General features: G+C 37.0%; 1 protein-coding gene across 8 annotated transcripts in view; it reads right to left on the bottom strand.

The window, feature by feature from the left end:
• The window catches only part of SATB1 (SATB homeobox 1), a 99937-nt gene that overhangs the window by 65140 nt on the left and 20799 nt on the right, over window positions 1-13998 (bottom strand). For 3 of the 8 annotated variants that reach the window (XM_059390867.1, XM_059390869.1, XM_059390868.1), the window contains exons 2-5: window positions 10595-10829; window positions 6706-6882; window positions 5807-5933; window positions 4893-5016 (exon numbers count right to left, since the gene is read on the bottom strand). In XM_059390867.1, the coding sequence (XP_059246850.1) occupies window positions 4893-5016; window positions 5807-5933; window positions 6706-6882; window positions 10595-10805 (639 nt within the window). In that variant the 5' untranslated portion in view covers window positions 10806-10829. Of the gene's footprint in view, window positions 1-4892; window positions 5017-5806; window positions 5934-6705; window positions 6883-10594; window positions 10830-13534; window positions 13649-13998 lie in introns of those variants that run through there. The other 5 variants (XM_059390866.1, XM_059390872.1, XM_059390873.1 and 2 more) reach the window with 4 other exon arrangements.

Here is a 13998-nt window from a genome sequence, read left to right as displayed (position 1 = left end):
GAAGTGACTGCCACAGTGAGTCTAATCTCATACCTTTTGGAACCTCCCAAATACCAGACTATCCCAGAAATCAGTCCCTGTGGTCCGAACTACCCCTCTCACCTCTAAACTAGAGGCACGAAGTGACGGTATTTTCAAAGCAAGTCATTGTACAAACAACAGAATCAAACCCCAAATGCTAAAGAAAAATTTCAGCAGTGAGAATAAATGCAATTGGAAAACTGTAAGTAGTTATCACTACTTCTGGGAAAAGGAAGTATTTTATAAAATACATCAAATTACTTTGAGAAAGCCTTAAAAAAAAAAAAAAAGTCCTTCATCTGGATGTGACCAAGCTCACAGGCTCTGGGCATGAATTCTCACCCCTCTGCTTTACCAGCTGTGTAACTACAAGGCTTTTTTAAACACATTATGCCTCAGGTTTCCTCAACCTAGAAGTGGATACAAACTATATACTGCTTCGGGTGATAAATTTGCCCATGATACATCAGAAGCACTAAATAAAAATTATTATTATTTCAACTATTAAAGTGTAACATGCTTAATACTATGTAGGAAATAGGATGCCTGTCACATAGCAGACTGTCAATACATATTTTTGAATGAGTAAGTATGTGAATATGTGAATAAATCTCATAGGGTTAGACTCTCACATGGAATACAATATATGAATATTGATGATGGATATTCTCGAGAGAAGTGATTACTAATGTTTATTTAAAAATTTTCAGAAATGTTATTTCAGTCTAAAAAATTATGAAACAATAATGCAAAGTGCAGTTTAAAAAACATATATTTATAGCATAACTGGGTAGGGATTTTTAAATTGTTGCTCTGGTGTTATGCATCATATAGACTTTAGATCAACTGAGCACAGGGTTTATTAAATGTCTACGGCAAGGCCTGTCAAGTTTCATAGAATCAGCATGGTTAAATGGTAAGCTTCAGGAGGGCAGGGAGGTTTACCTGTTTGGCCAATACCTAATAAAAAGTCTGACATATATTATATCCTTAGATGCTGTCGGGAAAAGGAAAAGGAAAAATGATTTTATTCAGTGTGACTTCTAAATGGAATGTTCAAACCTAAATATATTTTATATATATTTTGCTGCTTGAAAATAAAAACAATTCTCACTTACTTCATGTGGAGCTTGGGACTGGAGCTACTTTTCTCCAGGTGAGAAAGGAAATAGAAAGTGACCCAGTGCCTTAACAAAGGTGTGCGTGTGTGTGCATGTGTGTGCGTGTGTGGTGGGGAGAGGGGTGGGGAAAATGTACATAGCAGATTAAAATTTCTCAGGAATATCTGACCTAAACATTTTTAGATGAAAGACATCAGGCTGGGAGAAGTAATAACTGATCTTTTACTTATGATACTTTCAACAAAATGAACTTAGTCTTGTGACTGCATATATATATATATATATATATATATATATATATATATATATTCACTTCTTAAGCTCAGTCTTTAAAATACACGCAAAACTAAAATGAAAAAGAAATGCTTTATGGTAAATCAAAAAATCATTTGCCTCCCGAATCCATACTCTCAATGTCCTCATGACCACAGGGTTTCTTGACCCCAAGCCAGGTTTATTTTCTCCTCCTTACTTGCAGTTCAAAATACAACGCCCACCTTATCCAACCACATCCACTGAAAAAAGTAAGAGTAACAAGAGAGTGACCAACTTCAGATCCATAAGGAGCTGTTTGTGTCTTAGCAGGTTTTTACAAAAATAAACACGTGGTATGAAAACGTAACAGATAGATGTCAATCTATTGGGGCAGATTTAGGACTTAGGAAAGCAGTAACAGAAATAACGATATAGTTATAAGTCACATGTACCCTAATGGAGTTCCTGCATCTGGAGAAAACCTTGCAAATATTATCAGACAGAATGTCTGATAATTATGGCAAGTATTCATTTTAAAATCAAGACACTCTAAAATTTTTCATTGGGAAAGGACTTTTAGGTCAGTCACTGACCAGCATTTTGACTTTAATCTCCAAAGCCACTGGCTCCTTCATCTGTCCAACGAGGAGTCTGGGTAGGATACAGCTCAGTTCTAAGATTCCAAGGTCATCTGCCCTGCAAATGTGGGCAATCCTTCCAGAAGCACCGGAGGCTGGGCTTGTCACATACCAAGGCACATGCATGATGGATTCCCACTGGAATTCTCTCCCAGCCTCTACTCTGTAAAGGGAGCTAACCTGAGATCTGCAGGGTGGACATTCTGCTCAGCTTAACAGTAAGGGCCCCGATAGCCCTATGTGCTGCTGAGGTGTCTTATCATATTTAAAAAAACTCTTATGTGTAGCAAAATGTGGGTGCTAGATTGTATGTTCAAAATTCGCAAATGAAAAAATCTAAACTCTACAGGGGAGTAAAACAAGTCTTAAGAGTTAGCATTTCTTGATGGTACGTTCCGTTTTGTATAAGACTGAGGCAATATTTTTTTCCTAGGCATTTTTTCACAATACCATCTTCATCACTATCTCTCAGTCACAGGAGAAAGAAAGAGTAGTTCTGCCAAGCTCAGCATATATTTTGGGCTGAGGTCTTACAGAGCCTGGATTTCTCTTCTTTAACTAATAACTTACAACATAAAAGAAAATAAAGAAGCGAATGGAAAATAGTTCATTATTAAAACACTCTGCACTGAGTATCAAGATTCATGAACCCATTCTAGAGAAAAAAAGATGACACAGCAGAGTATAAATAAAATAGCTTACTCATTTAAAAGAACAGGTTGCAGTTTTTTTCATAAACACTAAATTAATTTCAAATATTTGTTGCTGCTGGTAAACTCCTTGTAGTTTTTTCAAAAGGTATTTTTTAAAGAAAGGACAACTGTAATTATAACCGATGTTGAAGTCCCAGCCTAGTTCCATTGCTCAACAATTACCACAGGGTCTCGGCTACACACAAGACGCACGTTCCTCCAAAGCCCTCTCTACAGAAATTCACCAATGTAGGACTCTAAAACCAAGCCCCGAATTTCATTTTGTCATTCTGTTTAATGTTATAATTGTCTGTATTCAATTCATTTCCCATGATAACATTAAGTAAACTCACAATTATATTTAGAAGCTATAGTGAGGTGGAGTTTACTGGCTGATTTAACAATTAATTCTCATTGCTTCTATCAGTAAATACTTGTACTAGCATCCTCTTCTCCAGCTCACAGTAAATGCCCTAAATCTTTGCCTGAATTTACTTCCAACATCAATGGGACATTTAGCAACATGTACATACATGGCATTCCTATACTGGGTGTTTATGCGTATTTTGACTCTGAGTTTAAAAAAAAAAAGTTTATTTCTAGGACGTTTCAAATTTTCAAATGCTAGCAACCAATTGACATATTATCTGAAGTTGTCTGCAAAACCCAAAGTCCCAGATGTAAGAGTCACCTGCTTCATTATACTATCCTATTGATTTAACTGTGTTTAATTAATTTAAATTACTTTTATTCGATGGTTATAAATTCACATCCTCTCTACTCCAAGGGTGAGAGAGGGAAGATAGAAGGAAATAAGCTAAAATGACAATTTGTCCTGAATTCCAAGAAACTGACACTTGCAATATAGGAAATACTTTACATATGGCTACAACCTACCTTAAGAGAATTTAGAGAGCCATAATTGACTATAGCCCTAATTCATTTGGTCTATTCCTACAACTGCTAACAAATATCAAAGGAAAGCTGATGGTCTGTAACCTGAGATGCGTGGAGTTTCCATAAAACAGCAGCACAAAAGCCCACAAAGCTTCCTTCCGAAGGTACTAGTACCCTCTGGAGCCATCACACTGGAAATACATTTTGAGAATATCTCAGTTGCAGAAACATTTATAGCAGAATCATATGGTTCACATTCAAGTGACTGATAGACTAACATTCAGAATTACTTTTTGAACTTGAAAATAAAAGAACAACTTCAAATGGGGTAAAAATCTAGTTAGATCGTACTCGAATTATACTGTATCATGGGATGACCTCACGTTGGGTTTGACACTGAAGGATGGCATTCTAACACAATTATGTAGTGACTACACAAGCAGCCCATTAAGAGCAGGTTCACAGCACCCTTTTTTATGTGAAATCAGCTGAGCATTATCAAAAATCATGTTTGGTTTTAAATTTAGAGACACGGGCAGTCTCTATCTAGAGTTTTAGTTATGCTTCACCAAAATTCATTCTAAAATATCAAGTACAATAATAATAAATCTTTGTCTTGTTTGAAGAGCCTCTGATGATATGACAGGAATCTCAGAGGAGGGGAAAAAAAAAATTCCACCAAAAAGCAAAACAAAAAAAGTAAACCAAACCAATGCCACAAAACTGGTGACAAAATCCCCCAAAATAACTAACTACTCAATCTTTAGTTACAGGGAAAAAACTTCTTATTTTTATAAATACTTAATCTAAATGCTTATCTCCCCCTTTTTGTAATGAACATAATATCCCAAAACTGTCCCCTTATTTTATTCAGGTATCACAGCGAAGGCTTTGTATGAACACTCTCACTGACCTTCCCACACCAAAGGTTCCTGGAAGTTATACCACCTTTACTCTTCCTTAAATAAGGGCACTCAGGAGAACGTAGCTTCCACGCTCAGAGCACTCAGAAGAGGGATCGAAAAACAAGCTAGCACAGTCTTCTGCTGAGCTGTTTCTCCTTCACTCTTTTCCCCAAGGGAGAAAAAGCGTAAAGACTCTGTTCAGAATAAATCAGGCACACTGTTTAAAGTCACCAGTGGTCAAGACACTGCAATTTTGACAGTCTCGCTTCAGATACCAGTTGCTTTAGATTATGGAGCCCCATCAAACCTCAAATCAGGGCTGCCCAGGACGGCTTATCATTCATTACATGCTATGCTCAGTACCTGTGAGAGGGGGCACTCCTTGGCCAACGAACTCTGATTCATATCTTTCAGTAAGTCCTTCAGAGCATTCCTTACTGTGGTGTGCGACCATTGTTCGGGAGGCAAGTCTTCTAGTTTGGGGCAACTATTTGAGACATAGATTAGAAAGGGGATTATTACAAGATTGCATCCCGCTGCAGAACATTCCTTTAAGACAGACAGATTTCATTTTGCGCATCAAACAGATGCATCTGGAGATTGCTCTCGGTCTCCTGATTGTTCCGATTAGTTAATTACTTTATACAACACATCTGCTGTATCGATGCATGAATTATACATCAGCTGCCTGTGGTGGCTATTTTTTCATGTTACTTCTACCTTCCTGCTCTGATGCGCTTGGGAAGACAATTTAAGGTGTACTGCTTTCTCACGAGCCATCGTGAAAGGCATTAACGTATTAACCGTTTTCCGTTCATGACTCTGTTCATACGAATTAAAATGGTAAAAAAATATATATAAATAAATAAGATCGCGGGAATAGTGAATAAGGCATTCTTTCACAAAATGTACACAGATGGCACTGTTCATGATATGCAAAAATATTTTTCTCTTAAGTAAACTTTATGTAAAATGCCTTCTTGTAATGCATCATTTAATTGACTAAATATAAAAAGTCTTGTCTTTTGATATCCTGCACAAAACCTACAAATTTGGTGGGGGTGGGGCAGTAAGGGAGCGGGGTGGGGGGAGAGGCTGCTTTTAAATATACATTGAAGTTAGTAAAATTAAGCAGAAGGGATAAAGTAATGAAATCAGTTTGCATTAACCTTTCTGAAACACAAAGTAAATAAAAATCAAAGGCTGACCAGAGATGCTTTATTTCAAAAGATCAGGCACATTGAACGTTCTACCCTAGAACCGCCGTCCCGACTCACCTGTGTAACTGAATTTTCAATGTGACCACATGATACACGTCTTGAAGCATATCTGCTACCGTAGCATCAGGGGCATCTGTCACATAAGACAGTGGAACTGGATTCCACTTTCCAACCTGGATTAGCCCTATTCCAGATAAAGAGAATATGCCACTAAATATTTTACCTTTTAGATAATATTTCAAGGAGAAGGTGGTGGTGGTGGTGTTTTTCATGGCCCCCACCACAAGCAATATTGTTATTTCTGTTTGAATGATTCCCTTCCTTCTAAAAGGCAGGTCAATGAAAATATTCACAGCTTAGCTTTCCAAATTGTGAAATTATGTAAATGACTGTAGGGTTGTTTATTATTTTGGAAATAAAACCCCATCAATAAAACCCATGCATAGGCCACATTTTCCTAACTTACAGGAAGTTCTAATAAGACATAGCTGAACCAGTTCTAAATGGCTTTACGATTTAGATAAGATTCTCTATTGCAATGGGAATCAGCATTGAAAAATACTTTACAGCCCATAAAACCATCAGAAACAGAATAAAAGAAACAGAACTAGATATTCAGTCATAAATGCAAATTGACTCTCAACAGTCCATCTGCTCAAATACGCTCCTCACTTCCTTGTGGGTCCTCAGTGGAGCAGATTATTAAGGTCAATAAGCATACTAATGATTCAGCCGAAGTAATTTAAAAAAAAAAATCCACCTCGACATTCCACACGAGCAAAATGTGTGTTAACTAAACCAAACTGAATTAAGCCAATTTTTTAAACCCACAGTCTATAAGGAACCAATGTAACACACAGGCTACAGTTCTTTGAATAAAAATATTCAGGGCTTTCTCTGCAAAGTAAACAAAGGATGCCAAGCAATTTTTCCAACCCCACGTATGCATTATTTACCTTTGGCCTGGGCAGCAGAGCTATGCGAATAGCCCAGAGACAGCAATGCCATTTCGATCAGCTGGTTGAAAAGCATATCCTTTCTCACCAACACAAATTCCGCATGCTCCTCCTTGCAATCGTATTCAATGGCGTTTTCATAATGTTCCACCACACAGAAAACTGGTAGCATGGTTCCTATCCAAGAGACGGAGAAAAAGAGACGCAAACCAACAATCTTCAGAAATGCAATCTGGGGGGAGCAAAAACTCGACCATGAAAATAAATCTTCCCAACAGGGAGAGAAGGGGAGACTGTGTTTCCAAGGCAGACAGGGTACAGAAATACAAGCACGCACACACAAACATATACACACTCTTTTATTGTTTAAAGTTGTAAGAGGGATAGTTAAATAGAATGTGAACTTGGTCCTGAGACAACCTGGGCTCTGCTTAAATATCAGCAGTGCATTTTCCAAAATCAACCAATGCAGAATTACCTTTTTGATCAAAATAATAATGCTGACGAGAGAGAAGTGTCTTGTCTGATCTGCTGTGAGTGGTATACAGGGTGCAAATGTAACTCATTACAGTTGTCTTCAGAAGAACCCACCTTCACGCTTCCTACATGCTTTTGTTAACATTAAACTTCTCCTATTTGTGTCCAAATTTTCTCTGACTCTAACATTTTCAGCATTTTCTTCCTTTGTGAAGATCTTTCCTTAACAGTTCCATAAAAGAAACACCAAACTTAACCAAACTGATGTCCAAAATATATGATTTCAATATGTGCACAATGTAAATAAATAAGATTTATTTATTGGCCACTCATTTAATCCACCTGACTAAAAAGATATCACAGCAACCACAGGTCTTGAAAATGAACAATCTTTGTTGCATGTTATGAAAGAGAGAAAAGGAAAGTGGCCTCCGAATGACATATTAGGATAAAGGAATCTGTATAGATCTGATGTGTTCTCTCTTTATTTACTTTAATCCAGCGTAATAACTCAGTAGCCAGATGATTAATAAGCACAGGCCACACCACCGTCAGAAAAGAGGCTTCTAGAAACTGAAATCACGGAATGCTGTAGTACTCAAGGTGTTTATGCAGCGTACTGTCAGACTTCCAGTGATATACGGAAAAGGGTTAAAAGCAGATGCATCTGAACTGTACTGTGGCAAACTGCCAGGAGGGTATCATCTTTAGCATAAATGATGACAAGGGTTACTTTAACAGGGCACCCAGGATCCCCAATTAGTCCTATAACATTAATGCCTCTATAAGGCTCTGCCCTCTGGACGCACAGAATCCTACCAACTTCTAGAGATTTCTAGTGCATACTAACCCGAGCTCAAAATCAGGATTTCCTCCTGACACCAGGGATGCCCTTTAAAAAGGCTCTATTTTCTTGTTTATGCTGAACAAAAGCCGGCAGTAAAGCAGCTACATTTTTTTACACGTGCATCTTCACCAAAGCCTTGGTGAACTGATCACTCGAGATTCTAGCTCTGACAAATAAACCCCTTTAGGTTTACTTAGAAAATCTCACAAACTCATTCGGAGGTACCCAACAGGCTAGGCATGAAAAACAAGCCGCAGAGCTTGCCAATATTGTTGTCTTCATTCATCTGTTTTATACCAGAGAGAGATCCTGTCAGGGATCAGAAGAAGACTTGGGAAGACCACAGCAAAAATAGCAACGAGCAAACTGGTGATTTCTTCCTTGGCGTGAAGGTACTTTGGCAAAATTTCCTAAACAAATAAACAAAAACACCCAACCTCTTTTTCTTAAGTAGGGCTTTCTCATCTCAGCCACAATTTTTATCTAGCACCTGTCAAACAGAAACCATGCTCATAAAAAATAAGATTAAACATACACACACACACACACACACATGCAATCACCCCTACCAAAAAGCTTTAGTAATTTTGTTGTTTGAAGCAAGCTGAGAACCTTCTACAATTAAACTATATTTTTAAAGTAAGGCACTATGAAAGCAAGGTTTAAAAAAAAAATTCAGCAGGAAGTGAAATTACTGTACTTTGGTTTCTCCTCCCCCTGTTCTGATGGCTTCAAAGAGTTGGGTTAGTACAACAAAAACATATGCATTGATTTTTCTCTTGCAGAATGATACATACGTGTTCTACTATATGCTCCCTAGATCTATGAAAATAACTATAGGTTTTGCAAACTGTTGAAACATATTGGATTTACTTTGGACTCTATTTAGAGATACCCTATAGATAATTAAGGTGGCTATTGATAAAGTGACAAGAGAATCATTTCACGACAAATCTAGCTGCTAAGCCTTCTAGCAAACTTGTCACCCTTGCCTTCCTGATCCTACGAGTAATGCTGAACAGGAGCCTTCTCTGAACTGATTATTTGTGCCAGTGTTTGGCGAGACTTCCAACTACAGCAACTTCATAACCTTCCAGCATGAAAAGGGGACTGCACTGGTCACTGCTGAATGCTAAAAATACCACATGATTTAAACCTGGAGGCAGTCTTAGAAGCTTTTGCTGAAGGTTTATGAGCCTGTGTAAACAGCACGTCTGCCATAAGGAGCACTGAAGTCTGTAGAATCCTTGTCTAAAACTGTCCTGGCATTAAAGTTTGCTGTGCAAATATCACATAATACCAGAGACAGCTGAAATCTCCTATTTAGGAATTTATGGAACTTATATGTTTGCAGGCGTCAGAAAGTCTTTTTTATAGAGCCCCAGTGCTTCACAGTACAATATTAATGCACTCAGTTTGAAAAGCTGCAATAAATTATATTTTTAATGCTCTTACCCTGGCTTTCTTAAGATGCATACATTCTTGGCAAACAATCAATAAATAGGGTAATCATGAGTAGAGGCCAAAGAATTTGCTGAAGTGCTGTTTTTCCATTTTTAATAGATAAAGATCTAACAATACGGACTGCTGTGTCTGTTCATTTCAGGATCAATATATTCTTTGTTTTCGCCAAACCAAGAAAAAAATAAATGATTGTATGATAAATGTTATGCATCAAACACAATGAAATTCCTCTGCCTTCTAACTTTATCTACTTAATATTCTTGGTTGCTAAAAGACAGCATTTTTATCCTTCACTTAGCGAATGTAAGGAAAAATCTGAATCCCAAACACAGTTATTCAGAGACAAAATAAAGACCATTATGAGACACACACGTTATACCCAGCATAGGCACTGATCTACATAAATAGCAGGGCTGAACACAGTCAAAGTTGTTAAACTTCATCAATTTAATAAAAAATGGGTAGAAAGGAGTCACACAGTTACTATCTTTCCTTTATAAACTTGCCTAAGTCTGCCCTTCCTTTATCAAAAAATACTCAACCATAGCAAAAATCAAAAACTAGAATCATCAGGTTTTTCACTGTAAATAATCAATTTGCTCTTAAGAAAACAAGCCACACAGAAAATGACATCACAAAACTTTTACATCATATCTCATAAGATGCCCATTATGTCTGAAAATGACTTACAGCTAGCTAGTAACCCTCTGCAAAAACCTAAGGCAGTCCTCAAACAATCTAAGTGCCTTATTCTTAATCAGGGTTAGATTAAGCAACAGCCACCTACATATCCTCTACTACAATAACACCTTATCAATGGAAGCCTTGTATAATGAAGGCCATTACATTTAACTCAGTCCTCATCCAAACATCCAATGATTCCACTCTATAGCAGGGCAAGGTGGTCCAGTCAAGCACAGAGCCTACACTTTCCAAACATGACTGACACAGCAGCCTGGGAATTAACTAACTTCACATCAGCAAGAGAATCAAGGAAAAGAACATACAAAGACATGTTCTGCCTCTCCACCCCCACACAAAGTGGCCTTGAGTAGACACAAGGGCTTGTAGCTTTCCAGGATTTGGCTCGAAAGTATTTACCTTTCCTAAGGTTCGTTTTCATCAGATGGCCCGAGTGTTTTAAAGGCACTCCCTGCATTTTTGCACCTGTACTCCCAAGCCTTCCTCTTCCTAGCGGGCTCCCGTTCTGCTCCAGGCGGGCGATCTTGGCTGGTGGACCCTTCGGATCGCTCACATTGTTAGACATTTCTGAATGTTCTTTCCCCTGAGTTGCCTCGTTCAAATGATCCATACTCAGTTACCCTCTAAAGATCACCTGCCAGAATTTAAAAAGAAGACATGTTATAATTGGATGGGGGGGGGGGTCTCTCTCTCTCCCCCTCACGCTCTCTCTATATATTATATATGATACACCAAGTAAATATTTTATCCCTAGCTATTTCTCTCCACAAATACAGTACACTTGTAAAATTGCTTAACTAGGTAAATAATATACTGCAGATGCTACTATGTTTTCAGATAACAGTATTACATTTCCATGCAAGTTAACAGAATAATTTGTGGAAACTATAGCTACACATCTTAGAATAAAAAGGTAATTTGTCACCTACCAACAAAACTAAGTTGGGGGAAATGGGCTTACTTTTAGAACAAGAATGACCACAAGTATGGCTAAAAAGAAAACAACATATTTATGTAGTCCCAATTTTTAAAAATCAGAAACTCATTACAGAACACAATAGTAACACTTTAATCAAGAATAGGAAGATGATCACAGTCCAAAATATTAATTAAATCTGATGTACATGTTTACGCTTTTACATAGTTTAATTTTTATGAAGAAATATATATATATATATATATATATATATACCCCCCTCAAAACAAGGTAGCAAATATCTGCTTTTTAAACTCCTCATTGGCTTTACAGGTTAATCCACAGAAAGTTTTCTACTGCTTAAGTTTTAAGAATTACGTGACCTGTTAAAGATCTAATCAGGTCCTGGCTCAAACATGTGACTGGATCACATCAACCTTAAGAAAATTGAAAGAAATGGAGGATTTCTTCAAATAATCCAGGTGCTGAAGCATTACAACTTACGTGTTTTAGTGTCAATATTTAGGTGTCTCTTAGTAATAGAATGCTGTTAACAATTTAAATAGCAAAAAACTTGAAAATACTTTGTGATGTACATACTAAAGTGCCAAATTTACTTTTTTTAAAAAAAATATTGATGATTTTGGTAAAAAACAGTCATTAGCATTTAAAAATAATCTTGGTATGCAATGAAGTCTACATCCTAATTGACTTCAGAAAAAACATAGCAGATAATTGTTTTCAGTTATATTATACATTGGACATCAATTTTCATACTGTGTATAACAAAGCAATTAATACAATATCAAAGTCACTTCTAAAATGCAGTTTTAATTGAACTAATAAGAACAGGTTTAGCAGAATTATTTTATAAACTTTCATAGTACTTTAAGTATGGAACTCACCAATACTAAGGGAGAGGGGATCATATTTAGGAAAGCCAAAGAAAGTATAATAATTACCACTTTCCTCCAGCTGTCTGGTAATTCAACATATCTTGTACTTTAAAAAAAAAAAAATTATTGTACCAAAGAAGCTATTGAGATCTGTGTTTATTGAAAGCCAGATTGTATTAGCATGGCCTTTCTGTAAGCATTTTTTCCCTCTTTAACCATTGATTACTTTGTCTATTATAATCAAGAAAAGAGGTGAATGGGGGTGGGGGGAGAATGGTAATCTGTAGGTTTAAAAGCAACCTTAAGAATGCCAAATGAAGAACTATAAAGTTTGAGAAATAATAGCTATTTATCCTTGTACTCTAGGGTGGCACGCTGAGAACTAAAGGTTTACCGTTGATCGAGGTCCCATCTGTTTTTGGTTATGAGGTTCATTAACAATAAATGTGCCTCTTTTAACCACTTTTTATCAAGATTACTCTTTTCCATTATATTAAACTACAGTCTAAAGCCAAAATTAGAGAGCGGTGATTATTAACTTATTCAAAACACTGCTTCTAATGTTTCATGTGGATTATAATACAGAGCTGCTTTTTCTGAAATTGGTTGCCTTACCCTAGAGCAGAAGATGAATTTTAAAACATATGATTTGAAAAGAAAATACTTAACCCGTGGGGCAATTTGAGAAAAAGGTGGGGGGGGTAGACAACAGCATCAAAGTTAATGCTACAAAACATATTAAGTAGTCATGAGGCTTAACAGCATTATAAACTGTACAGCAAATGAAAGTGATAGATTATAATTTAGTTAATGTATTGACAATCAAAACATCATATAGGTCATGCAAAATTATCCTTCCAACACCCACCTATAAATGTCTATTAAACACTCAGTCATCTTGTAAAAAGCTTTACATTATAAAGCAAAATTACATGCACATAAAACACCTAATTTACTCATTTAAACTCTATGCCCAAGGCTAAAGTTCACTAAACCTCAGTTTGGTCTTGGAAAGAGCAGCCTCCAAGGGGCCTGCTGGACTGAGTACAGGAACTAACTATGGTCTCAACAGATGCCAGGCTGAAGAGTTTCTTTTGAGTTACACATTTTAAAACACATTTTAGTGTAACGTCTGGTTGTCACACTGAATGCAGGCTACTTTCTCAAAATCCCATTTCCCTGTCCATAAACCAAGTCCATCTATGATAATTTTTGAATAAAACAGTGAACTCAGATAAAGCTATTATTTTCCCCCAAAAAGAAAAAGAAAAACACGAAATTCCGGTTTCGACAACCTATTTTTTGCAATGTGGGATCTTTTTCAAAGAGTTCCTTGCTGGATCGCCTCATTTACCCCCCAAAGAACCCCATAATCACATTTTAAGAGACTGTGCCCTTATCCATTCCATATGGCCGGCACGATCCAGGCCAAGCTTTCACTGTGACCTTTTAAAGAGACAAAGAAGCAAAGTACTATCTAGAAACAGAAACACTGCAGTTTTACTGAGTGAAATTAGCAAAACCGACCTGAAACTCACCACTTCAAAACTTGACAGCATATAAATAACAAAAACAAAGGAGATTTCCTTTGCAGCCCGGGTTCTTGAAGAGAAGTTCAAGACTGATGTTTTCTATGTCCTTTTTTTTTTTTTTAAATTTAAAAAAAAAAAAAAAAAAAAAAGGCAGCAGACCTGAAGGCGACTTCCCCTGAAATTGTATTATTTTCTCTTCCCCTACCCCCGCCCCCCTAAGCGGGGGAAGGGCAGAAATAAACGTCTAGAAGAGTAGCCATGGGAGAGGGGGTAAAAAAAAAAAAAAAATCACAATTCGAAAAACAACATATATGGTTTGTAAAATGTCTAACCTCGGAGAACCGGGTTTTCGATGGGGGAGGAGGGGAGAGTGGGAAGTAGGGAGGAGGGAGAAGATAAAATTGATCTGACAAGTGATTCGTTGGGGGGAAAATCGTAAAAACAAAGCAAAACCCGTTA

The sequence above is a fragment of the Mustela nigripes genome, chromosome 2 (genome assembly GCF_022355385.1).
Source record: "Mustela nigripes isolate SB6536 chromosome 2, MUSNIG.SB6536, whole genome shotgun sequence".
In the NCBI taxonomy this organism is placed as follows: Eukaryota; Metazoa; Chordata; class Mammalia; order Carnivora; family Mustelidae; genus Mustela; species Mustela nigripes.
Note: the sequence above shows the minus strand (reverse complement) of the source record. Positions and strands in the feature narration are given on the sequence as shown.